The sequence below is a fragment of the Amblyraja radiata genome, chromosome 7 (assembly GCF_010909765.2).
Source record: "Amblyraja radiata isolate CabotCenter1 chromosome 7, sAmbRad1.1.pri, whole genome shotgun sequence".
Lineage (NCBI taxonomy): Eukaryota > Metazoa > Chordata > Chondrichthyes > Rajiformes > Rajidae > Amblyraja > Amblyraja radiata.
In genome coordinates, this window is record NC_045962.1 from 64,371,955 (window position 1) to 64,399,435 (window position 27,481).

Below are 27,481 nucleotides of genomic sequence, written 5' to 3' on the forward strand. Positions count from 1 at the left end.
CAGGAGTATTGCTTCAGTGGAAAATCTGAAATCTCAATGATAAAACATGCACTCCACCGAGCATTCATTAGCTATATAACAGACATATTGCAAGCAACAATATTCCCAATGTATTTTAATCAATTTTATTTAATTAATTATAGAAATGTTAGTCAACAGATATAACATTGTGCCATAACATTCTATCTGCTTGGTGTATTTATATTATGCACCTCGGTTAAGTTACGCATCAATCAATCAATCACAAAAGGTGATATTTCATAGCAATAAGACTGAATTTATTGGATCATAGCCAGACTTTATTTCTTCTTCAATATATTGGTCACATGAAATATCGTGGAGACATAAAGAATTAATATGTGTTTAATAATACGATAACAAACTGTATCAAACCAGTTTAGAAAAGGCTCTGATAATTTAGCTTTGCTTTTAGCAATGTTTAGAATTCCCACATGCATTTTCTAAGGAATAACACAAAGTACTTTGGGAAGAATATAGGATCAGAGAAACTTTGGATCCTTGTTTTGTCTTGCAACTAGACAATGATTGATCTGCACTTTAATTGCTAAACAATTTTGTAATCTACTTCATTTGCCAAAAAAACCCTATTAATCTCAATTTTTTAATTGCGCAGTGGGATTTTCAAGGACAGAGATCAAGATTTGTGACAAAAACAAACAGCGAATGCTGAAAATATGAAATAAAAACTGATGGTGGTAAATTATTGAGAAGAATCTGTGAAGGAAATCAATTAATGTTTCAAACTGATGATATTTTATGCAATTTCTGAAATCTTGATTGAAGCAAGAGCATCTCTAACCCTATTTATAATCCTTGTTCTAGATTCCACTATCAGATACCTAATGTAAACATCTTCAGTACCTTCAGTAGACTATCACTGTATGCTCAAGACAATGTAAACCTAGTCTATGTTGTCATACTTTAACCCTTTTTGCCCATTACCATAATCAACCGCTTTGCATTACCTCTACACCTGAAAAGATAGCTGAGCAATAAGGATAAATATTTTCTCACCCAGGACTGGAAACCATAAAAATCGCACTAGTAAAAATGATATTATGTGTATGATTTTCCACACCAAGAATGAAAAATATTTGCAGACATTTTCAAATTAAGACCAGATCCTGGTATACAGCATACAGTAAATCCTAAAGATTATACTATGTCAACACTACCAGTTTAGCAGCCAGATCATATGTGCCAACAACATATTAATGACCAATAATCAGTGATTATTAGCACATAGAAATGTGAATAGCCCAAGTAAAACAAATCTATGAACATTTTACATTAACAACATTACCACTTGTTTTGCTAAACCATGCATGCACATGAATACAGTTACTAGTTACAAATATTTTTTAATTGTTTTCCCTTTTGAAGGTTAACTGTGGTTGCAGTAAGCAGATCATGTCCCTCCCTTATGATCTTGGAGGTCTGCCTTCATAATAATCTATTCATAGTTGTGCATCCCTGGGACTACCATAATGCTGCTTGAGTAATCTGTTTAATGAATTTGAACCTATGCTCTCTTTTCCCTCTCCCTCTCTCCCTCTCATCCTCTCAGAAATACAATCATAGAGATTTTTAAGCATATGCAATGTTGCACAGTAAAAAAAAGATATGTTGCCATAACTGTTACCCAGACTGTTTAGTGGGATGAGGGCATGGATGAGTTGTACACTATTTTAAATCCGGACTAATTTTATGCTCTATTGAGTTGAAATTAGTGCTCGGTACGACTCTATTATATGCAGTTATACTGCATGCCCAAAATGAGAAAATGTTACAAAATGCTTGCTCAGAAAACTTTTTGATCTAATTCACATTGATCAGTCCTCCCTTGTGCCCTTTCCTGAGACAGATATGTACACAGACTGTGTTACCTGCAAATGACTTTGGCGGAAATTAAAAGTTTCAATGGTTCATTAAACAGTGCTGATTCCTGCAGTAATGGATTCAATTGCTTTTATCGTCATGCCATTTTCACTAATAGCATCATAATATTCAAAATACCCAACATTCATTTAACAGCTCAGAAGTTCTAGAGTTCTTGAAAATGAGATTGACATGGATTAAAATGGAATTGCATGAAAAACTGATATACATTTATTCTGGTAATTTTAAACAAAGATTTTCTTGCGTGAAAATTATGCGTAGATCGTGCATGTAAGTGTCTCATGCCCCATTTGTGAAAAAATATATGGTTCCAACATTGCCCTCATCAGTCACCTCAAAACACAAGGAAACAGAGTGGAGGCAAGTTATATACAGTGCCCTCCATAATGTTTGGGACACAGTTCCATCATTTATTTATTTGCCTCTGTACTCCACAATTTGAGATTTGTATTAGAAAAAAAAAATCACATGTGGTTAAAGTGCACATTGTCAGATTTTAATAAAAGCCATTTTTATACATTTAGGTTTCACCATGTAGAAATCACAGCAGTGTTTATACATAGTCCCCCCATTTCAGGGCACCATAATGTTTGGGACACAGCAATGTCATGTAAATGAAAATAGTCATGTTTAGTATTTTGTTGCATATCCTTTGCATGCAATGACTGCTTGAAGTCTGTGATTCATGGACATCACCAGTTGCTGGGTGTCTTCTCAGGTGATACTCTGCCAGGCCTGTATTGCAGCCATTTTTAGCTTATGCTTGTTTTAGGGGCTAGTCCCCTTCAGTTTTCTCTTCAGCATATAAAAGGCATTCTCAATTGGGTTCAGATCGGGTGATTGACTTGGCCACTTCTTGTGACCATTTTTTAGCTTTGAAAAACTCCGTTGTTGCTTTAGCAGTATGTTTGGAATAATTTTCTTGCTGTAGAATGAACCGCCGGCCAATGAGTTTTGAGGCATTTGTTTGAACTTGAGCAGATAGGATGTGTCTATACACTTCAGAATGTATTATGCTACTGCCATCATCAATGAAGATGAGTGAGCCAGTACCTTCAGCAGCCTTAACACCCACACCACTGTGTTTCACAGATGAGGTGGTATGCTTTGAATCTTGGGCAGTTTCTTCTCTCCTCCATAGTTTGCTCATGCCATCACTCTGATATGTTAATTGGCAAATGTTGATTGGCAAAACTTCATCTGCAAGGGTATCTTGGTAGTGTCTTTGTACACCAAGCATTAGGAGCAAACATGTGGATGAAACAAGCAGTAAAGGTGGCAAGTAGTATATAGGCCTTCATAACAAGAAGATTAGAGGACTTCAGAAAAAATGTCTTCCTACTAATAAAATAAATTAAGCTGGGAGATTGCCAATGCATGGAGGTCAAGAGGAAGGTAACAGTTTTGCTACAAGGATATGACTAAGAGAAATATAACACATTTTAACATTGGCACTGATAATTGAGAAGGAGCTGCTGAGGACAGACGTGGCAAAATTACCTCCAGGCAGGTTTGAAGTACCACAACAGCGCATGGTGCAAGTCCTTGAAGGCCAGGCACCAAAGAAACAAAAAGGCCACAACAACATATACCCCAATCCAATGGACAGCGTCGATTCACCTCTGGAAGCTGTGGGAGGGTCTGCTTGTCACGGGCAGGACTAGTCAGCCACAGGAGGATGTACAACCACAGATGAAACATTCCCTTCATCAAGCAGGACAATGTCAAAGCTGCACCATCATCTCTTGCAGATGGACAGATGGCAACAACTATTGAGCAGGGCTTTGGTGAGGCCATACTTTGGTGAGACCATATATTCTCAGCATTTGCAGAGAAAATATTAACTTACTATTGAGGGAGTGCAACTAAATTTCATCAGACTGATTTCCAAGATGGTAGGACTGATGTATAAGGAGAAATTGGTTCAGCTAGGACTGTATTCACAAGAAAGAAAGTTAATAAGAATGAATAAAGAACTCATTTAAATGTGTAAGATTCTGACAGAGCATGACCACTTGGATGCAGAAAGGATATTTTAACTGGCTGATAATGATGATCAAACACCCTGGCTCTCATTTTCAGTACATGAAATAAGACTTTTAGAAGTCAGGAGAATTGTTTTCTTTGCGAAGGTAGGAAACTTACAGAGGGAAACAGATTTCAGAGGGAAATAGATTTCTACACACAAAATACATCAAAAGGCTGGGAGAGAGGGAAGGAATATGGAGCATTGAGATACAGAATCAGTCACAAACATATTGAATGGTGGAGTTGGGTTCGAATAGCCAAATAACAACTCATGCACATATTTCTGTGTTTCCACATTGCTACCTCTAAGCGCATAAAGAGAATGGAAAATATGCCACCAGCCATCTCAATTATGCTACTTTTTAATTATGCAATGCTTTTTATGGGGTTTTTTAAGGATAGAATGATGAAAACTTGAATTTTTGCCTTGCCGGGCTTTTCCTGAGAGTTGCTAAGATGAAGAGACATGGGGATTCCAGGTTTAATGCAGAGTTAGTTGGTTTTAACCAGGGTGACTGTAGCAATAACTCATAGATCGCTGATTTGCAGAACAGAAAATCGATTAAAGATACACCTTATTGAAACTTTATTAAACTTATTGAAATAATTGCTATTTCATGTGGTAAATATGATTTGGCATACTTTCATTTCTGAAATCTGGAGGCAAATTCATGGCTTTTAAAGATATTTAATGTAGAAGTTGAAATAGAATACTGGATCATTGAAGATTAATGTTAAGACAATTTATCTTCATTAAAAAGAGCCAGGTCAACTGAGTTATTTTCGCATTGCTTTGATACGAGTTGTATTCATTGCATTATAGGCTTTGTAAGCAAAAAAAAAAACCCTTTCTTCAAAACTCTTCTTTGGTGACAATATTCCTTTTCGGTAAGTGAATGTGAAAACTATACTGTAGTGCTGAAAATCATAAATAAAAACAGAAAATGCTGGGAATACAAAAAAAAGGCAGAAATTATGGAAAGTCAGACCTTCAAGCCAAGGATCCATCATAAGAATAGAGAGAACAGAAGTTGTCATTTGAAGTCAATGATTAAGAGGCATTGACCTCAAACTTGAACTTTGTTTCTCTCGCCACAAGTGCTGCAGAGTATTTCCAGCAGGATCAACTCTCATTATTCCTTTTAGGTAAATGTCTTGGAAGAGTGGGGAATTAAAAGGCGGCACGGTGGTGCAGCGATAGAGTTGCTACCTTACAGTGCCAAAAGTCCAGGTCCGATCCTGACTACGGGTGCTGTCTGTATGGAGTTTTACGTTCTCCCCGTGACCACTTGGGTTTTCTCCGGGTGCTCCGATTTTCTGCCACACTCAAAACATGTACAGGTGCGTACGTTAGTTGGCTTCAGTAAAGATTGTAAATTGTCCCTAGTGTATAGGAAAGAACTAGTGTACAGCTGATCACTGGTCGGCGTGGACTCAGTGGGCCGAAGGGCCTGTTTCTGCACTGTATCTCTAAACTAAATTAAATATCCACCCAGCTATTGGCAAGATCAATATGGGAGAGTTTAATGTTGACATCAATTGAGGTCCAATGTGAACATTTATACTGTTTTAGACAGTGATATTTATTTCCTCAATCAGCATTTAACTGAAATAAATTTGTTCTCAAACTGTCATGAAACTATTTTTCATATCTCATTATATTTCATGTAAATGAGAAACCCTATAGTTGTTGAAGATCTGGAAATATTTCAAAACATTAAAAAAACATATGGATAAGTACATGGATAGGAAAGGTTTAGAGGGATATGGGTTAAATACAGGCAGTGGACTATTGTGGATGGGACAGATTTGTTGGCGCGGGCAAGTTGTGCCAAAAGGCCTGTTTCCATGCTGTTTGACTGATTCTAAATGCTGGGAAGGTTGAGCAGGTCAGGCAGCATCTGTGATGAGAGAAACAGTATATTCTTTGATGTTTCATGTCAATAATCTCAGAACATTTCTGATGAAAAGGTTGAGATGAGTTTAGTTTATTGTCACGTGTACCGAGGGTCGGTGAAAAGCTTTAGTTTCCCATTCCACAACTTCTCCCTGAAATCGATTTCCAGCACTTTTTGTTTTTAATTTAATATTTCATGATACGGCTTAAAAAAAATTGATTTCAAAACATTATTCATGTTTATTCTGAAAGTAAATAATAACATTTGGCTATCAGGAAATATAGCAGTACTTACCATAAGGGAGTGCAGTGGGGGAATCTATTTCAACACATGTCCCATTTATCATATTTTTTCCATCTGGACATAAGCATGTCACACCAGTAGGATTCAGCAGACAAAGCCACTCACATTTCTTTTTGCTGCAAGGATTTGGTACTGCGGATGGCATACAAAGCAAAGCTTACTACAGAGTATTTTTGAGGCATTCATTGATACCTGATTTTGTTCACTTAAAGCTGATACTTACAGTCTTGTTGTTTGTACTGATGGAATACTACTGTGGCTGAAGCACCAGTGAGACCTGATATCAAATATTGAAGGTGTGCTCTTCCAAATTTGTGCACTTTAAAAACACGACTATTGGTATGTGTCACCCCATAAATATAATCTTCAAACATATCAATGCTGAAGGGAGTTTGGAGACCTTGAATAATAAAATGGGTTATTTTCTCAGTTGCTTGTTAAGATATATAAAGTCAGTTTCGGTCATATTCCTTTCAGATTGCAAGTTACTAAGGTACAAAAAAAGTACTACCTTGCTTTGTGTTGGAAATTATAACAGGATCACTGCCATCGAAGCGAACACTGCCCACCATTGAAAGCTTAGCATCTGCCCAATACAAGCGCTGGTTGAAGTGATCGAGTGCTAGTCCTAATAAAAAGAAAAAAATATAGTAATTTAATATTCAAAAGGATTAGAATTTGCTACTCTAATCATTTCGTGTCACACCTTGTGCATGTTCATCTCTGGCCTTTGTTCAACCATCTGCCTATCAAACACCCGCTATCAATGTTCACCTGTCATGCTTTGTCCTGACCTTCCACCTTCTATTCTCCCCACCCATGCAATCAATCTGAAGAAAGGCCCCGACCTAGAACGCCATCCTATTCATGTCCTTCAGTGATGCTGCCTGACCTGCTGAGTTACTCCAGCATTTTATGTCTTTCTTTAATGATATCTTTGCTTTTTTTTTAATGATTACACATTTAATTTCAACTTTATAGGGATCTACATAATTTCTTTCCGTCCTGAATTAAAATAAACAAATCCCAATAATAAGGGTATCAACCGAAACCACCTATTCCTTTTCTTCAGAGATGCTGTCTGACCCACCGAGTTACTCCAGCTTTTTGTGTCCACCTTCAGTTTAAACCAGCATCTGCAATTCCTTCCTAATACTTTTTTCTCTGAAAACTTATATGTATGATTGAAAATATTAAATATTGATTTTAAATATATATCTTTTAAAGATTGAAAGTGTGTCAGCAAATCTGGATTTAATCAGATTATCATTACACATTCAAATGTTAAATCAGAATTCAGGGCCATAAGGCAGCAAAGTTTAACTTCTTCAGCCACTGGCTGAATGGCACAGCAGCAGCAACTTATGTTTACAGTGCCAGAAACCCAAGATCGATCCTAACTATGGGTGCTGTCTATACAAAGTTCTTATGTTCTCTGTGTGATTACATGGGTATTAACGACTATTTATTTCTGTGCAAATCCACTTTGACAGATTTCAAAGTAGATATGTAGGATGTGCTGCACTACTCTGAGGGTTAGATTATAGGAGATGTGAGTTTGTGATTAATGTGACTTCGACTTGGATTTGTGTGAGGCATTAACATCTCTCATGGTGTCTCCTGGGCCTTAATGGCAGCTGATACTTGTTCAGTATTGCTTGGCATCTTACAGATAACTGTATGTCAGTCTCATGTGAGTGATGCACTCCTGGCTATGTATAAACTCTGGATAATGGAGGGAAGTGATTTTCTGCACATTGCTTGTCATCTCCTGCATTTTGTCAGGTAGCCTTGACAATGTGCCAGCCATCTCTGTGTTCATATATACCAGCCTTCTCACAGCAGTCCTCACAATTACCAAGTTTTTCAGACCAATATTGAAATGGATGCTGCTCTGATATATCCCCACACTAGATTGTCTACACCACCAGCTGCCTGAATGTAGCCCAATTCTCTGTCTTGCATGCCAAAATCCCTCTGACCTACATTCTTCACCTCTTGCGCAGGCAGCATCTGAGATGGTGCCACGTTGTGTTGAGTGCAGTGATACATTTTACATTTGTCTTCACCAGTTATGGCATCGTATAAAATTATGATGGGTATGGATGAGATGAATGGCCATACAAAGCTGGGTGGCAATGTGAGCTGCGAGGAGGATGCTATGAGGCTGCAGGGTGACTTGGATAGGATGGGTGAGTGGGAAGATGCATGGCAGATGCAGTATAATGTGGATGAATGTGAGGTTATCCACTTTGGTGGCAAGAACAGGAAGGCAGATTATTTTCTGAATGGTGTCAGATTAGGAAAAGGGGAGATGCAAAGAGACCAGGCTGTCCTTGTACACCAGTCACTGAAAGTAAGTATGCAGGTACAGCAGGCAATGAAGAAAGCTGATGGCATGTTGGCTTTCATTGCGAGAAGATTAGAATTCAGGAGCAAGGACGTCCTACTGCAGTTGTACAGGGCCCTGGTGAGATCGCACCTGAAGTATTGTGTGCAATTTAGTCTCCTAATTTGAGGAAAGACATTATTGCTATGAGGGAGTGCAGCGTAGGTTCACCAGGTTAATTCCTGGGATGGCGGGCCTAACAAATGATGAAAGAATGGGTCGACTGGGCTTGTATTGACTGGAATTTCGAAGGATGAGAGGAGATCTTATAGAAACATATAAAATTCTTAAAGGATTGGACAGGCTAGTTACATAAAAAATGTTCCCGTTGGTGGGGAATCCAAAACTAGGGGTCACAATTTAAGAATAAGGGGTAGGCCATTTAGAACTGAGATGAGGAAACACTTTTCAGCCTGAGAGTTGTGATTCTGTGGAATTCTCTGCCACAGAAGGCATTGGATGGCAATTCACTGGATGTTTTCAAGAGGGAGATTTAGCTCTTTGGGCTAAAGGGATATGGGGAAAAAGCAGGAACGGGGTACTGATTTTAGATAATCAGCCATGATCATATTGAATGGCGGTGCTGGCTCGAAGGGCCTGCTCCTGTTCTTATTTTTCTATGTTTCTATGTTTCTTACATGCCTGAAAGTGGCCTGAAAGTGGCCACATAGGTAGACTCGATGTTGAATCTTAGGTCGGTGGGAGCGCTGCAAGCCGGCAGCCCTGTCAGCTGCGTGTTAGTTTTTTCAACTTTTTACATTTTTTTCGTGTTTTTTAATGTGTGCTTTTAATGTCTCTCTGTGTGTCTTGTGTGGGGGATGGTGTGGGGGGGTAAGGGGGAAACCGCTTCGGTCGCCTCCTCCGTGGCCTAACATCGAGTATAGCGTGGCCTTTCCCGGAGAAGCGCCCGGGGCGTCAGCAGCGGGCGCAGCATGGACTCTCGTCGCGGAGCAGTCGAGCCCTCGCCGAGGGTCGCCGGAGGGGAGCGCTCCGTTCTCTGGCCTGCGGCAGCTTGAAGCCGCGATCTGCGGAGCTGCAGTTGGTGCGGCGTCCGCAGCCTGGGATCCCGGGAGGAGAAGAAGCCTAGTTCTACTGCGGGGACTTACCATCAGGAGCAGGGTCCCTCGCTGGGGACCCCTGGAGAGGAGCTCTGACCGCCGGCCCTGCCATCTGCAGTGCTTCTGGCTGCAGTGCAGCGTGGCGGGAACTTTAAATCTTCGACCGCTGGCCTGCGGCCTACAACATCCTGAAGCCGCGGTCTCCAGTGGAGAAGCACCGATTCATGACTTACCTGGACTTTATCTGGACTTTGCCTTATCTGAACCTTTGGACGCCTGCAACGGCGGCTGCTGAGGGTTGAGGTCCCGATCACGGGGGAAAATGGAGGAGGACAGGCCAAATTTTATGCCTTCCACCACAGTGATGAATGCTGTGGTGGATGTTAGTGTTAAAATTTTTTATTGTGTTTTTGTGTGTTCTTTTTCATTGTACTGCTGCTGGCAAATTCATTTCACTTGCACTTTATGAAGTTGAAGAAAGTATATATCATGCTTGTCTTAATTAACCATGCATTAGTTATAAGAGTTGGGATGTTATGTTATACACAATTGGAGTATTGTGCGCAGTTCTGGTTATATGGCCCATGTCCCACGGTACGAGTTCATTCCAAGAGCTCTCCTGAGTTTAAAAAAAATCAAACTCGTGGTAAGCACGGAGAATGAACGTAGTGTGTAAGTCGGAGCTCGGGGATGTCTCTTAGCGGCTCGTAACGCTAACACTAACGGCAGGTACTGGGGTAGACTCGCAGGTAAGCTCAGGAAGCCTCGTGAAGATTTTTCAACATGTTGAAAAATGTCCACGAGAGCCCCGACTATCGATGTGCGGCCATTACCATAAATCCCCGAGTTCGAATCAGGGCAAACTCGGGAGAGCTCTTGTAATGAACTTGTACCGTAGGACAGGGCCATTACATAGCAACAGGAGAGGATGTCTTTAACCTTAACAGGGTGTGGCGCAAAAAAAATCTCAAAGATGTTGTCTGGATGGGACGGCTTGAGTTTGGAGACATTGAATAGGCTAGGACTTTTTTTTTCATGGAGCAAAAAGGGTTGAAGCGTAACCTTATAGAGGTTTACAACATTTGAGAAGCATAGCTAGCACAGTTAATCATAGTCCTTTTCCCAGGGAATGAGAGTCTAAAACAAGAAGGCATAGATTTGAGGAATGAGGGGAAAATAATTAAAGGGGATCTGAGCTTAGCATGTCAGATATGGAGCAAACCAATATGTGGGTGCAGAGGGCTCCTAACAAACAATTTGTGTTCTCAAGGTATCATGGACAATGACCTTGGCTTTGCAGAATCTTGCATTGGGATCTGCTCAAATGCTTCAAGCGAGGATCGTTCTCCCCTCCAGTGAACAACGCTGCTGTGTTTTGAATAATCCCCTGTGATACCTGGAAAGAGCTTGAGGCATTGAAGCAAAGAGGTGGGGTGAAATTGACTATAATTTGTTGTTGTCCTTATATTAGAGGTTTCCTGTAGGGCAGATGGTATATTATCTTTGCCTACCTGCTAAAGCGAAGTCTGTGAAGGTAACTTTCATGAGACATTCCCAGCAAACTGCCTTTGCACCCACTGAGAGAGCTCTGTGGCATAAACAGAATCTTCCTCCAGTACTACTGAAAGCACTTCACATCTCTCTTTTCATCTTTTTTCAAGTAGCACTGTTATCATTTCACCTATTGTATTCCTGACATCGAAAAATGTGACTGCAACAATGTATTCCTGACATCTAAAAGTGTGACTAAACAAAAATCTCTGTTTTATTTCACATCTGCTCAGTACACATTGACACCACTACCCTTCTTAGACCATTTCACAGCCCTTGAAGGTAAGACAACCATCTGTAATATCATCCAGCGGTGTTTAAAATGTTCTTAAATCATTTTGAAGTCGAAGAAATGGTGGTTTTGAACAATGATTGTTACTTTAAGGTTTTTGGAACATAAATCTTTTTGGCAGCTTGCAGAGGCAATCTGTGAAGAGGTCTTGAATTAGCATGTCGCCATTGTTTGACCTCCTCGTATGTACAGGTCTGTACACTGAGTGCACATCCTAGCAGGTTATGTCACACCCAGTATGCTCCTTCTGGGGCAGAAAAATCCCCAGATCACAATCCATTGTGTAAGCAGAAAGGAAAGAGACAGATAGAAAGGAGAAAGAGAGAGGAGAGAGGGCGAATGATAGAGAGAGGCTAGATGTAGGAGATAGAAGAGCGAGATAGAGAGCGAGAGTTCTGCGATCTGGTGATGATCTTTTTCTGCTAGATTTCTGCTCTTGTCTCTCTCTTGCTCTCTCTCTCTCTCTCTTCTCTCTTCTCTCTTCTCTCTCTCTCTCTCCTTCTCTTTCTCTCTTCTCTCTCTCTCTCTTCTCCTTCGCTTCTCTCTCTCTCCTTCTCTCTCCTCCTCTATCTCTCTCCTTTCCCTCTCTCTCTCTCTCTTCTCTTCTCTCTCTCTCTCTCTCTTTCTCTCTCTCTCTCTCTCTCTCTCCTCTTCTCTCTCTTCTCTTCTCTCTCTCTCTTCTCTCTCCTTTCTCTCTTCTCTCTCTCTCCTTCTCTCTGTCTCTCCTCTCTCTGTCTCTCTCTCTCTTCTCTCGCTCTCTTCTCTCTCTTGCTCTTTCCCTCTCCTCTCCTCTCTCTCTCTCTTCTCTCTCTCTCTCTCTCCTCTTCTCTTCTGCTCTTCTCTCTCTCTCTCTTCTCTCGCTCTCTCGCTCTCTCTCTCTCTCGCGCTCTCTCTCTCTTCTCTCTTTCCTTCCTCTCTCTCCTCCTCTACTCCTTTTCGCTCCTCCCTCTCTCTCCTCTCTCTGCCTGCGTTTCTCCTCTGCTCTTCTCCCTCTCCGCATTCGGCGCCTCTTGCCATAGCTCGAAAAGCGCTCTCGCGATCCTTTGACAGAGAGAGAGAGAGAGAGAGAGACGCTCATTCTCTCTCTCCCCCACATTTACACTACCTGTAGGCCATTGCAAGTCTTTATGTATAAGAATTCTTCGCAGAGTTCCATCCATTGCTGACTGTTCTATCTTGGGCTGTTTACCATAGTCTGTCCAATACATCATTCTGTAATCATCACAATTGATAAATGAAATAGTTATAGTAAACAGGTGTAATTCCCATTTCACTTCAAAATGTATATCCTAAATTATTAAAATAATACGTCAAAATTAGAGGCCAGTGCAAGCATTATCCTTTTGTTAGTTAGTTAACAGAATTTAATTGTTCCATTCTTGATACATATGACAATTAAACACTCTTGACTTAATTAAACAGACAATGACGAATGTCTGAATAGAATAGTTATGGACATTGCCACAAAAATCCAGCAATCTATTCAGCATTTGAAAGAAGTAGCTAAATTCATGTTTGTTACCTGTTTGTACTATTGTACTCAGCACATGTGACAATAATGAACCTAAAACCTAAACCTGAGCATTACTTCTGTCTTGCTTCAGATTCCCGAGATTTACTTTTGTATAATACATATGTTTCTCAATGGGCAATTTGAGCTCTGTTGATCGGTCTGTTTGAATTTGCCAAGTGAACAGCTGGATAACCTTGGTGATCGATCATGTGATAAACACACGTCATTTTTCGAACAGTTTCCCCAGCTCATAATAAGGAAATAACACCATACATACCCTCTGATGGGATCAACTGCAATAGCACATGGTTTGTCCATCATTCCAGACACAAGTTTTTTGTATTTCTGTCCATTAATTCTGGACACATAAATGACATTTCTGAAAGAATCAGTCCAGTAGATATTTTCAGCAACCCAGTCTACTGCAATTCCCTGTGGTGCTTGGAAACCAGGAATCTAAAGTAGAAACAAAAATCACATTATATTTGGTTTTTGAAGTATCCAACTTTTCATAAGATTTTTTTTGTGGAAAAACAAACAAATTCTTCAAATGAACACTGTAAATGGATCGATTGTAATCACATATTGTCTTTCTACTGCCTGGTTAGCACGTAACAAAAGCTTGTCACTGTACCTCCGTATACATGACAATAAACTAAATTAAGTAGCGATTTTCTTGGAATCTTCAAAAAGGGTTCCCTTGTTTTAATAACATGAAGAATTCTAAGACACTTACTCTGCAATTCAAAATGTAGGCAATATAAGGGAAGGAGGACTTGCAAAGCAAGTACCTTTCAAAACATCTGGGTGTCCCACGATACGTTTCTTCAAATATTCTACATAAGGATATGTATGGTGACCACAAATTTCACTGTACCAATTGGTGCATGTGACAATAAATGTCTGTCTTGTCTCTTGCATGCTCAATTTAATATTCACTGAATGGTCAGCATCTCTCATGGTGCAGCACTGTATCAGCATGCATCTAGGTTCCTAAATTATATGTTAAAAGCTCTGGAGTTTGGCTTGAATGTACAACTTTTTTGATTCAGCGATAAGAACACTGAAATTAAGCTAAGATGCCTTGTAGTTATGGTAACTCCTCGTGGCAATTCAAATTTATGTTCACAGAATCAAAGGACCACCCATGAGCTCATCAAGTAAAGTTTGTTATTTATTCTGCTGCCTTAGCAAATTAACCGCATGGCTGTTACATTTTATGGTGCATGTTATGTGTGTATATATGTCGGATGGAAGCTTGATACCCGCATCTGTCGTACAAAATGGTAAGAAGGTATTTGGGTTGAATAAACTAATGAGCACCTACTGATTTATCACTCACCAAATGGATTATGTAAAAATCCTTCCTAGTGGGATTATAATGAAGGAAGATTTGATTTAATTTGCAAAATGTATTCCTTCTATATTGACAATCATATTTGTTCAAGAGATATTTAGTCTTCTTTTTAGTTTAGAGTTTTAATTGAATGAGATTAATTTAGCTGTAAAGTGTGAAGGATATTGTGTCACTGGAGAAAATAATCTATGGTGTAGTTTCATAAATACTGGATATGTCAAATATGATTTAGGAGTATGTAATCTGCAACTAACGCAATAATATTTGGTTTAATGCACTGAGAAAAGTTTACTCTTGAAAATACTTCTATTTAATGTAAACACATAATTACCAAAACTATAACAAACAGAATCCTTCAATTATCCATAATTTAGGAAACAAATCATTCCCACCACATTAGCCATAAACAACATAAAAATTGTTCATCCAGAATTGAAAGCAGAATGCAAATAAAGACAAACCTCATTCTATCTCAAATTTGATTCCATTAACTGTACATTTAGCACTATCCTGATATTTTAGCCTATGTTTTTTCCCCAAAGCGTTCAATGTAATAAACATTGTGAAAAAAGCTATTAATTCATTATCTGCACATTCAAAAAAACATAATAGCCGCAAACTTTTACATCTATAGATTGTATTTATGGTTTGTTTGATTTACCATGGGTTGGAGCATTATTGATGACTGTTGGTCTCTCTAATTAAAGTTGCAAACTAAAAAAAGAGAGCTTTTTGACAGAGTTGCGAAACTGCATCTTTCTTTGGGAATTATGGATAGACTTCTTAAGTGACTCATTCAAGCTTCCTGGCAGCTTGCTAGGCCAACCATGGCAGGGAGAGAGAAAGGGTAAATATTGCAACCAAAAAAAAGGCAGAAGGAGCTTTGCTGAGAAAAACTTACCTCTATGTTTCTATGTTTCTATGAGGTGATGGAAGGGGTGAAATGGAATTGCTTAGAAAATAATTAAATGTTAAGTAGGACCTTGATATTTCAATCCATCCAGAGAACTAAGCAGAATGAGTGACTCTAAAACATTCCTGTTCACTTATCTACTTGATAAATATATCACAGTAGAGTTTTGTTATTCAGTACACTGCTACACATAAATAATTTGTTGCCAAGAACGCACTGACTTTATAAGTAAAATCACGATTGCAGGATAGTTATTGAGTGACAACCAAAGAGTCAATAAAAATGTTAAAATTAAAAAAAAACTCTTCAGCGGCATGTCCTTGAACCTTGGGGGGGGATATCCAGAGAATTTTACAAAGCATCAACCACAACACTGGCATTAAGCCCTGACGTTGGTGTAGCAATATTTGTTGCTACTTGAGGTAACACAGACGTGGACTCAAATATATATATATACGTGATATAAAATCCATTTTATTCTTTCTAATGGGTTAACTCCCAGAATTACATCATAACTTTGCATGAAATGCAATGATGTAATTAATAATGCGCATAAACAAAGTGAAAAATGAGAAAAAGAAAACTGCTAACTCTGGATGCTATAAAAGATAAAAACAATGACTGATGGGGAAAAATCCGAATGAAACAAACCAACAGTAAATGAGATTATTAATTCACATGCTTTTACAAACATATTCTGGATGATTTAATGCATTCAATTAATTATTTCTTGAAATTACATTAAGGTCTGTGGCATCACTCATCTGTCTTTTCCTTTTGTCTGAAATGTCTATAAAGGAGATTCTGCCCGTGTGCCCATTGGTCCAGAAGATCTTTTTGCCTTTAATGTACACATCCATCATACTAATTTTGACAGTTTCATCTCCTTCAAATACTTGTTCATAGGCTGAGTTTGTGTCAAATGGATATATACTGCGAATTTCATTTCTGGTCGCAATGTAGAGCACTTGATGTTCTGAACCTGTGCGAAGATTACAAGAACAAAAGGTTACATTATCTTACAGCTCTACGTCTGAACTATTTATGAATTACTAGCTCAATTTTCATGCATGTGTGGACCATTGGCTCATCTCATCCATTATCAGGCATTCCATAGGATTTCCTTAACAGCTCCAACAATTATGGATCTAATAAATCTGAATCTTACATGCTGACAGGAACTTGTCTAGTCCTTTTTTGACCTCTGTCTTAATTTGTGCTGCACCATCTTTTTTGGGGGGTTTGCAGATCTATCAATTGTGTATTGTTATTTTAATTAAAACAAATAGCATTTTTATTTTTCCTTCATAATTGCCCCTTGTTCATGAATTTAATTAATTTCACTTGTGTCACCTGTCTGAACCTTTCTAAACTCATAACAATCTAATAAATCTAAAGCAAATCACCAATACATCTTTAAAACAAGTACATTTCCAGTTCGATGTAGACATGAGGAACTGCAGAAGATGGTTTGCAAAAAAAAGGGGACAAAGTGCTAGAGTCTGCAAGTCAGGCAGCATCTCTGGAGAACATGGATAAGTAGCCTTTCAGGTGTCAAAACGTCACCTATCCAAATAAATTACCATGATGGCTCTGTGTTCTCCCAGCATTCACTTTTGACTCCAAAATTAAGCTCCTGGTGCTGTTTTGCATTCCTTCTGATAACATATATTTGTTTCAAAATAGAACAAATAAAATTGCACATTCAATTTCAGGTGTTACTTCATTATTGTCAGAGATACTTTTAGTGAATTTTATTGATTAAGTTACACCTCAGGTATACATCCAAAAAAATCTGTTTTTTTTCTTTCTAATTGCACATGGAGATTGTGGCCTTTCTGATTAACTCCAAAGATCTATTTTTTTGCTAAGTGTAATTCCACAAGTCCCTGTGGTAAACTGGGTGAAAGTCTTGAGACTTGTTCTTAACTTCTTTGGGAGCTCTAGAATTTCTTTTGCACACTGACAATTTTCTATTGTCACGACACCTATTGTAATGCTATATTCAAGTGGAGTACACATGTTCTCCCTGTGACCGTATGGGTTTTCTCCAGAAGTTTCCTTCCACATGCCTAAAGACATGCGGGTTTGTAGGTTAATTGGCCTCTGTAAATTGCCTCTAGTCTGTAGGGAGTGGATGCAAAATTGCAATAACATCGATGGTCGGCATGGACTTGGTGGACCGAAAGGCCTGTTTCCATGCTGTATCTTTCACTCAATCAACTCAATCCCAAATTTTCTCAACTCTAGAATCTACAAGTGTTGCCGCTTAAAAGCCATGATTGTTCCTTATCTATCCAGGACATGAGTAAATGAGACAACATTTTAGAGCTGCCTCACTTTCTGTCCAGTATAGTTTCCAATCTGCTTTCTCTATCAAAAAGATTTTCAGTTTGGCATTGTACATTTGGATGTTCGGCTCCCATACTTAATGTTTTAAACAATGTTTTGTTAACATTGACATTATTATGATTCCTCATGCAGGTTATGCACTGTTCTTTAAGTGATAGGTAATTTTTTGCTTTAACATCAAGTCCAAAAATTGCACTTTCCTTGTATTCTGCTTCATAAAACATATTACTGTTTTTATGCTGCTTCTGTTTCTTATTTAATCATTTTGTACATTTGATTATTATTTTTTTAAATCACAAAGTGCTTGAATAATTTAGCAGTTCATTGAGAGTGGCAGAGTGTTACAGTAGTAGAGCTGCTGCCTTGCAGCGTCAAAGACCCAGGTTCGATCCTGACCACGGGTGCTGTCTGTACGGAGTTTGTACGTTCTCCCTGTAACTGCATGGGTTTTCTCTAGGTGCTCCGGTTTGCTCCCACATTCCAAAGATGTGCAGATTTGTAGGTGACTTATCTTTTGTAAAATTGTCCCTGGTGTGTGGAATTGAACTAGTGTACAAGGTGGGTGTCGGTCACCGCAGACTTGGTGGGCCAAAGGGCCTGTTTCCATGCTTGCATCTCAAAACTAACTTTAGGCAGCAGTTCCAAAGAACACGGATCGGTGATGTTTCGGGTTAGGAATAGTTTCGTAGTTTGTTTAAAATGAAAAAAACAATCTGATTTTTGACATAGATCTGTAAAATTTCTTAAATTTAACTTGTTGTTCAGACAACTTAATGACATCACAATTTCTGAAGAGCAAGAATTTGTGGAACTGACACCTTGTAACAACTGGTAATGTGAAAGGTAAAATTTGTCTCAAGAAGAGCACCGATCTGTGAGTACAACTTCAAACTCAGTAACAGGTAGCCCTTGTGTGATCACTGATAAAACTGGGCCAAAGTTCTTGATTTATAGTTGAAAAATGGGAGTGGAATGCTGAATCTCTGTAGCACCATGACCATTGCATGATATATGCAAACAAAGTCAAATTTGGAGTATGATTTTTGAAATAATAAACCACAGACTTTTCATCTATTTATGTACTATCCTGAAATTATGTTGGTCGGGAAAAACTAAGTCCTTGAACAAAGCTTGATAATTTGGAAGGAACTGCAGATGCTGGTTTACACCAAAGATAGAAACAAAATGCTGGACAGGCAGCATTTCTGAAGAAAAGGAATGGGTCACATTTTGGATCAAGACCCTTAGAAACATAGAAACATAGAAACATAGAAATTAGGTGCAGGAGTAGGCCATTCGGCCCTTCGAGCCTGCACCGCCATTCAATATGATCATGGCTGATCATCCAACTCAGTATCCCGTACCTGCCTTCTCTCCATACCCTCTGATCCCCTTAGCCACAAGGGCCACATCTAACTCCCTCTTAAATATAGCCAATGAACTGGCCTCGACTACCCTCTGTGGCAGGGAGTTCCAGAGATTCACCACTCTCTGTGTGAAAAAAGTTCTTCTCATCTCGGTTTTAAAGGATTTCCCCCTTATCCTTAAGCTGTGACCCCTTGTCCTGGACTTCCCCAACATCGGGAGCAATCTTCCTGCATCTAGCCTGTCCAACCCCTTAAAAAATTTGTAAGTTTCTATAAGATCCCCTCTCAATCTCCTAAATTCTAGAGAGTATAAACCAAGTCTATCCAGTCTTTCTTCATAAGACAGTCCTGACATCCCAGGAATCAGTCTGGTGAACCTTCTCTGCACTCCCTCTATGGCAATAATGTCCTTCCTCAGATTTGGAGACCAAAACTGTACGCAATACTCCAGGTGTGGTCTCACCAAGACCCTGTACAACTGCAGTAGAACCTCCCTGCTCCTATACTCAAATCCTTTTGCTATGAAAGCTAACATACCATTCGCTTTCTTCACTGCCTGCTGCACCTGCATGCCCACTTTCAATGACTGGTGTACCATGACACCCAGGTCTCGCTGCATCTCCCCTTTTCCTAGTCGGCCACCATTTAGATAATAGTCTGCTTTCCTGTTTTTGCCACCAAAATGGATAACCTCACATTTATCCACATTATACTGCATCTGCCAAACATTTGCCCACTCACCCAGCCTATCCAAGTCACCTTGCAGTCTCCTAGCATCCTCCTCACAGCTAACACTGCCCCCCAGCTTAGTGTCATCCGCAAACTTGGAGATATTGCCTTCAATTCCCTCATCCAGATCATTAATATATATTGTAAATAGCTGGGGTCCCAGCACTGAGCCTTGCTGGGACCCCAGTAGTCACTGCCTGCCATTGTGAAAAGGACCCGTTTACTCCTACTCTTTGCTTCCTGTTTGCCAGCCAGTTCTCTATCCACATCAATACTGAACCCCCAATGCCGTGTGCTTTAAGTTTGTATACTAATCTCTTATGTGGGACCTTGTCGAAAGCCTTCTGGAAGTCCAGATACACCACATCCACTGGTTCTCCCCTATCCACGCTACTAGTTACATCCTCGAAAAATTCTATAAGATTCGTCAGACATGATTTACCTTTTGTAAATCCATGCTGACTTTGTCCAATGATTTCACCACTTTCCAAATGTGCTGCTATCCCATCTTTAATAACTGACTCTAGCAGTTTCCCCACTACCGATGTTAGACTAACTGGTCTGTAATTCCCCGTTTTCTCTCTCCCTCCCTTCTTAAAAAGTGGGGTTACGTTTGCTACCCGCCAATCCTCAGGAACTACTCCAGAATCTAAAGAGTTTTGAAAGATTATTACTAATGCATCCACTATTTCTGGAGCTACTTCCTTAAGTACTCTGGGATGCAGCCTATCTGGCCCTGGGGATTTATCGGCCTTTAATCCATTTAATTTACCCAACACCACTTCCCGGCTAACCTGGATTTCACTCAATTCCTTCAACTCCTTTGACCCGCGGTCCCCTGCTATTTCCGGCAGATTATTTATGTCTTCCTTAGTGAAGACGGAACCAAAGTAGTTATTCAATTGGTCCGCCATATCCTTGTTCCCCATGATCAACTCACCTGTTTCTGACTGCAAGGGACCTACATTTGTTTTAACTAATCTCTTTCTTTTCACATATCTATAAAAACTTTTGCAGTCAGTTTTTATGTTCCCTGCCAGTTTTCTTTCATAATCTATTTTTCCTTTCCTAATTAAGCCCTTTGTCCTCCTCTGCTGGTCTCTGAATTTCTCCCAGTCCTCCGGTATGCTGCTTTTTCTGGCTAATTTGTACGCATCATCCTTCGCTTTGATACTATCCCTGATTTCCCTTGTTATCCACGGATGCACTACCTTCCCTGATTTATTCTTTTGCCAAACTGGGATGAACAATTTTTGTAGTTCATCCATGCAGTCTTTAAATGTCTTCCATTGCATATCCACCGTCAACCCTTTTAGAATTAATTGCCAGTCAATCTTGGCCAATTCACGTCTCATACCCTCAAAGTTACCTTTCTTTAAGTTCAGAACCATTGTTTCTGAATTAACAATGTCACTCTCCATCCTAATGAAGAACTCAACCATATTATGGTCACTCTTGCCCAAGGGGGCACGTACAACAAGACTGCTAACTAACCCTTCCTCATTACTCAATACCCAGTCTAAAATAGGCTGCTCTCTCGTTGGTTCCTCTACATGTTGATTTAGATAACTATCCCGCATACATTCCAAAAAATCCACTTCCTCAGCACCTCTGCCAATTTGATTCACCCAATCTATATGTAGATTGAAGTCACCCATTATAACGGTTTTGCCTTTGTCGCACGCATTTCTAATTTCCTGTTTGATACCATCTCCAACTCCAACTTCACTACTACTGTTAGGTGGCCTGTACACAACACCCACCAGCGTTTTCTGCCCCTTTGTGTTTCGCAGCTCTACCCATACCGATTCCACATCCTGCAAACTAATGTCCTTCCTTTCCATTGCGTTAATCTCCTCTCTAATCAGCAACGCTACCCCACCTCCTTTTCCTTTCTCTCTATCCCTCCTGAATATTGAATATCCCTGGATGTTCAGCTCCCAGACTTGGTCACCCTGGAGCCATGTCTCCGTGATCCCAACTATATCATAGTCATTAATAGCTATCTGCACATTCAACTCATCCACCTTATTACGAATGCTCCTTGAGACACAAAGCCTTCAGGCTTGTTTTTACAACACTCTTACCCCTTATACAATTTTGTTGAAAAGTGGCCCTTTTTGATTTTTGCCCTGGATTTTCCGGCCTGCCACTTTTACTTTTCACCTTGCTACCTATTGCTTCTACCCTCATTTTACACCCCTCTGTCTCTACGCTCACACATTTAAGAAACCCTTTCCCTTTAACTCCATCCTCCACTAGCCCATTTGACACCCCACCCCCCTTATTCAGTTTAAAACCACCCGTGTAGCAGTGGCAAACCTGCCTGCCAGAATGCTGGTCCCACACCTGTTAAGATGCAATCCGTCCCTTTTGTACAGTTCCCCCTTACCCCAAAACAGATCCCAGTGATCTAAGAATCTAAATCCCTGCCCCGTGCACCAGTTCCTCAGCCACACGTTCAGGTCCCGTATCTCCCTGTTCCTGCTCTCGCCAGCACGAGGAACTGGAAGCAAACCGGAGATAACAACCCTGGAGGTCCTGCTTTTCAGCATTTTTCCGAGCTCTCTAAAGTCACGCTGCAGAATATTCATCCCCTTCTTTCCGACATCGTTTGTGCCGACATGCACTACCCTTCTTTTCTCAACTCGAAACGTCACCCATTCCTCTCCAGAGATGATAATTTGCCTATTTTGTGCTTCAGTCTCTGCAGTTTCCACAATTAATGAGCTGTTGTAATAAGAATGTGAACGTGGCAACTGTTCATTTTCTCTCTTCATTGTCATCTGATTTTTCACTTTGATTTGCTATTTTGTATTATTATCAAAGGATAGTTCTAGCTGAGTGAATAATGTTAACCCTCAATCATTTCTTCCACTTTTGACAAAGCACAGGGTAAAAAGTAATTCATGAATATTAATGACGTGACTCTTGGTGTTTCCTATCAACTTTGGATATAAAATGGGTAATTGCTATTCCCCTGTGAGTTTAGAAGTAGAATCTAGAATCATAAAGCACAAAAGACAGATGTTTGAACCATGCTGGCTTGTTCATCAAGTTTTGCAATTAATCCCACTCTACTAATCTTTATCAGTGTCCTTGTTTTCCCTTTCAAGATCCCTGTCAGAGGATTTTAATGGACCGGTTTCCCCCAACCTCATCAGGAAGTTCACAAGATTGAAAATTTCACAAAGATCACACAAGACAGCAGTCAAACACATAGATGTGTATTATTTTTAAAATGCGCTGAAGGCAAGCTGGGAGGTTGAAGATTGCTCATAAAGTGAAAAAGTGTACGGTGACGTGCATATTCATTGATGTCATAGCATCAGAGAGACATGTAACATGCCCACGCCGACCAACATGCCCCATCTCCACTAGTCCCACCTGCCTGCATTGATCCATATCCTTCTAAACCTTTCCTATCCATGTACCTGTCTGAATATTATTTAAATATTGTGATAGTACCTGCCTCAACTATCTCCTCTGGCAGCTTGTTCCATATACCCACCACCCTTTGTGTGAAATAGTTGCCACTCAAATTCCTATTAAATCCCTCTCCTCTCACCTGAAATCTATGCCCTCCAGTTTTTGATTCCCCTACTCTGGGCTACAGTTGTACAAGATATTCGTGAGGCCACATTCTGAAACATCATCCATTCCTTCTCTCCAGAAATGCTGCTTGGCCCGCTGAGTTACTCCAGCTTTTTGTGCCTATCTTTGGAGTATTGTGTTCAGTTTTTGGTCAGTAATTGGTTACAGAAAGGATGTTGTTAAGCTGGAAGGGGTGCAGAGAAGATTTAAGAGGTTGTGTTAATTCTGGCCAAATCGGAGAGGCCGGATCACAAAAATTGAGTAAATTCTGGGCTGCTAGGCCATTTGGTCAATTTAAATGTGCCTTCTGTAGAAATGGGACAAGCTGCAGAATCGTGCCAGTTTGTCCAGAGCCTAGATTAGAGCTGCAGGAAGAGAATGGAACATCTGCAGAATATGACAATTAGATGCAAAATGCATAGAATGGATTGGATGAATGCAACCCAGACATACACATTGTAAATAATGTTGCAAGCTAGATGTTGATTGGATTAAGTATTGAGCCTTGTCTGGTTTTCTTGAATATCAGGCACATGTTGCGATGTTCATTTCCTTTGAGAAGCACCATTTGAATACAATGTATTAGTCACTGTGTTTTTGGGTTGAGGAAATGTCTATCATGTACTGGGTTAATTGATATCTGTTATTGGACTGTAAAAAGACCACCCCCATGTGGTTCAGCCCCTCGATGTTCGGGGACATAAAAGTCCGCTCCCATGAGGTCCTGTATCGATCTTCAGGGAGAGCGCTTGGGACTGCGTGATCTTCTGGAGTGTCTCTGCTTGAGCGAGGCTAGGAGGGCTTGATCAGGCAGATACGAGGATCGAACCTGTGGTGGTTAGATACAGTAGTGGAACTGTAATTGTGTTTTGTCAAAATAAAGATTAGTTGGGCAAGTGCTTGACTCAGTGATTGTTGACTGAAACTAGACTGGGGGGAAGCTTTAGAACAAGCTATTTACAGTTGTTGCCAGGACTTGAGGGCCTAAACTATCAGGAGAGGTTGGGCAGGCTAAGAATTTAGCCCATGGTGTGCAGGAGGGTCAAGGGTGATTTTATAGAGGTGTATAAAATCATGAGATGAATAGATAGTGTAAATGCACAGATATTTTTACCCAGAAGAGGTGAATCAAGAACCTGAGGACATAGGTTTAAGGTGAGGCGGAAAGATTTATTAGGAACCTGAGGGACAAAATATTATTTAAGATGATTGTTCAGAACTTTGATATTGTAACTAACCCTAAGCTTGGCTTCCATACAGTATCTATAACTTTTCCATCTGGCTGCACCCCATGTAACATCATTCTTCTTTGCATCTGTTCAGCCCATCTGCAACTGAATATCTAATCCCTGGTTTTGCTACCTTCAGACTGAAGTATTCTAATACTCACCTGGTCAGCCTTGCATCTTTGATCCTTCTTGAATCTGCAGGGATAAAAACTCTGCTGCCTGTTCATAATATGTGCCAAATGAAACTCTCGATTTCTCATGTACCTTTTCATCCTAATTAAAACATCCATAATAGAATGCTTGCAAACTACCTCAACCTATCTGACCCTACCTCAATTTGCAAGCTTAAATGCTTTTTATCATAAATAAATACAGAAAATGCTGGAAATAGCTGCAGGCAGAACCCATGGAAAGAGAAATAATGTTGAACTATCTTGTTGAAGACCTTTGGTCAGAAATCAGAGATTGAGAAAACATTAGCTTTAAGTTGCACAGATGAGGAGGAATAGATAAGACAGAGGAGGTATCTCAGTGAAATTCTGCGTTTCTATCCATTGATGCTTCCAGAACTGTTGAGTGTTTTCAGCTTTTCTGTTGTTCTTTCAGACTTTCAGCACCCGCAGTGTTTGAATTGTGACATCACACAGCGCATCCTAGTAACAATTGCAAGCAAAAGTGTGATGCAATGTCACATTAGGAGATTCCTTTCACTATTCCTCCTTGGCATTAACACACAAAAATTAACACACAAAAATACATATTTTTATTGTGTCAATAATTTAACAGGCGACATGAAATTAAACGTAATTCAAATTCAGTTAATTCACCATTATAAAAATACCATTCATATACTTGATTCTCGCATGCAATATTTTGTGCACCATTACCTTCTGTCTTACAGCTGTGGTTGTAAGAAGGTTTGTAGTTTTTTCCACATGCACACACGTATGACCCTTTAGTGTTATTGCAATAATGTGAGCAAGTTCCAAATTGAAGGCACTCATTAATGTCTGAAAAAAAATGCAAGTGTTGTTACATATCCAAAGACAATTTTTCCCACAGTGAAAAAGCAAAATCAATTATTTTGCAAAGGCCTATTGGATATTGCTGGGAACATTTAGAATTCTTGCAAGTAATTATTGGAGAATCACTGATGGGCACTAATTATCAAATAATCACTCAATGACATCCTCCCTTGGGGAGGATCCCATTGAGTGATCCGCTGATAATTGTTCTCACTGAATAATATTAAACCAGGCACTCCCACATTCTCCTTATTACATGTATTTTGATACAGAAGGAGTCTATTTGGCCTGTTGGTTCCACACTGTCTTCGAGCCAAGCAAGTATATAATTACATTGTGTAGCTGCAGATGTTGGTGTACACCAAAGATAGACACAAAATGCTGGAGTAACTCAGCAGATCAGGCAGTATCTCTGGAGAAAAGGAATAGGTGATGTGAGACCCTTCTTCAGACTGGCACCCAAAACATCACCTATTCCTTTTCTCCAGAGAAACTGCCTGACCCGCTTAATTACTCCAGCATTTTGTGTCTATATCATTCTATTTCTACTTCCTTGTTTTCATACAACTTAATATCTCCCATAATATCCCTGCAAGTTATTTCTTATCTGATAATTATACAGCTCCATTGTGAGCAATACAATAAATTTGCTTTTACTGCGATCAGTAACAAAGTATTTCAGACTCTAACTTCTTGCAATGGTAACATTGTCCTTGTTATTTTGGAGCTTTGCCAAGATACTTACCTTTAAACTGACATGGGAAAAGAGATGAAGGTAGAATTAATTCACCTCAGCTGTATACACTCAACATACAACACAGTAGTTACATGCATTAAACTCAGATTACAACATTTATTTTGATTGACTATAAAGAACCAAACCTTGAAAGTCCAACCAAGTCTGAATTTTTAACATATAAAATCAAATTATATACACATGAAATCAAATTTCACTCTTACTGTATAGGAAATTGGTCAAGAGGATGCCGGTTTTCACCAAGATCTGAATTTCCTATTCAGTCTATGTTACGCTTTCCAACCAGAGGTTACTTGGGAGTTAAGAGAATTATGTGCTACACAGTAATACTTGGGTCGGCATAGTGCCACACAGCTGTTGACTCACAACTACGGAGACCTGGGTTTGATCATGACTATGGGTGTTGTCTGTGTGGAATTTGTATGTTCTCACAGTGACTGCGTGGGTTTTCTCCAGGTGCTCTGGTTTCCTCCCACATTCAGAAGACGACAAGTTTTTAGGTTAATTAGGTTCTGTAAATTGCCCCTGTGTGTAGGATGCAAAACTGGGATAACATGGAACTAGTGTACAAGTGATCAATGGTCAGCGTGGACACAATGAGTCGAGGGGCCTGTTTCCGCGCTGTATCTCTAAACTAAACTAAAGAAAAAAGCTGTTCTGATCGCAAGCAGTCATTAGTTTTTAAACAAACAGTATCATCAAGAGAGCACTGGCTACTAAACCACTGTAGGAGGCAGGGCACTCGAGATCTGGTTTGTAAACTAACATGACAATGAGACATTCTCGTATGCATCAGCCATATGCATCAGCCAAACATACGACAATGGATAGGAGTGTGTAGGAAGGAACTGCAGATGTTGGTTTAAACTGAAGATAGACATAAAAAGCTGGAGTAACTCAGTAGATCAGACAGCATCTCTGGAGAAAAGGAATAGGTGACGCTTTGGGTCGAGATCCTTCTTTAGACCGAGGGGAAAGGGAAACGAGAGAAATAGATGGTGATATAGTCAGAGGGTGGTGAATCTGTAGAGTTCTTGGCCACAGAAGGCTGTGGAGGCCAAGCCAGTGGATATTTTAGATCGATAGATTCTTGATTAGTACATTTATCAGAGGTTATGGGGAGAAGGCAGGAGAATGGGGTTAAGCGGGAGAGATAGATCAGCCATGATTGAATGGCAGAGTAGACCTGATGGGCCGAATGGCCTA

The 27,481-nt window shown here is 39.8% G+C and overlaps 1 protein-coding gene across 1 annotated transcript in view; it reads right to left on the reverse strand.

The window, feature by feature from the left end:
• Nucleotides 1–27,481, reverse strand: part of lrp1b (LDL receptor related protein 1B) — a 1,292,371-nt gene that overhangs the window by 54,809 nt on the left and 1,210,081 nt on the right. The window contains exons 75-81 of the mRNA XM_033023505.1: nucleotides 25,381–25,503; nucleotides 15,963–16,204; nucleotides 13,230–13,408; nucleotides 12,545–12,651; nucleotides 6,661–6,777; nucleotides 6,373–6,549; nucleotides 6,141–6,281 (exon numbers count right to left, since the gene is read on the reverse strand). Coding sequence (XP_032879396.1) covers nucleotides 6,141–6,281; nucleotides 6,373–6,549; nucleotides 6,661–6,777; nucleotides 12,545–12,651; nucleotides 13,230–13,408; nucleotides 15,963–16,204; nucleotides 25,381–25,503 — 1,086 coding nt within the window. The remainder of the gene's footprint in view (nucleotides 1–6,140; nucleotides 6,282–6,372; nucleotides 6,550–6,660; nucleotides 6,778–12,544; nucleotides 12,652–13,229; nucleotides 13,409–15,962; nucleotides 16,205–25,380; nucleotides 25,504–27,481) is intronic.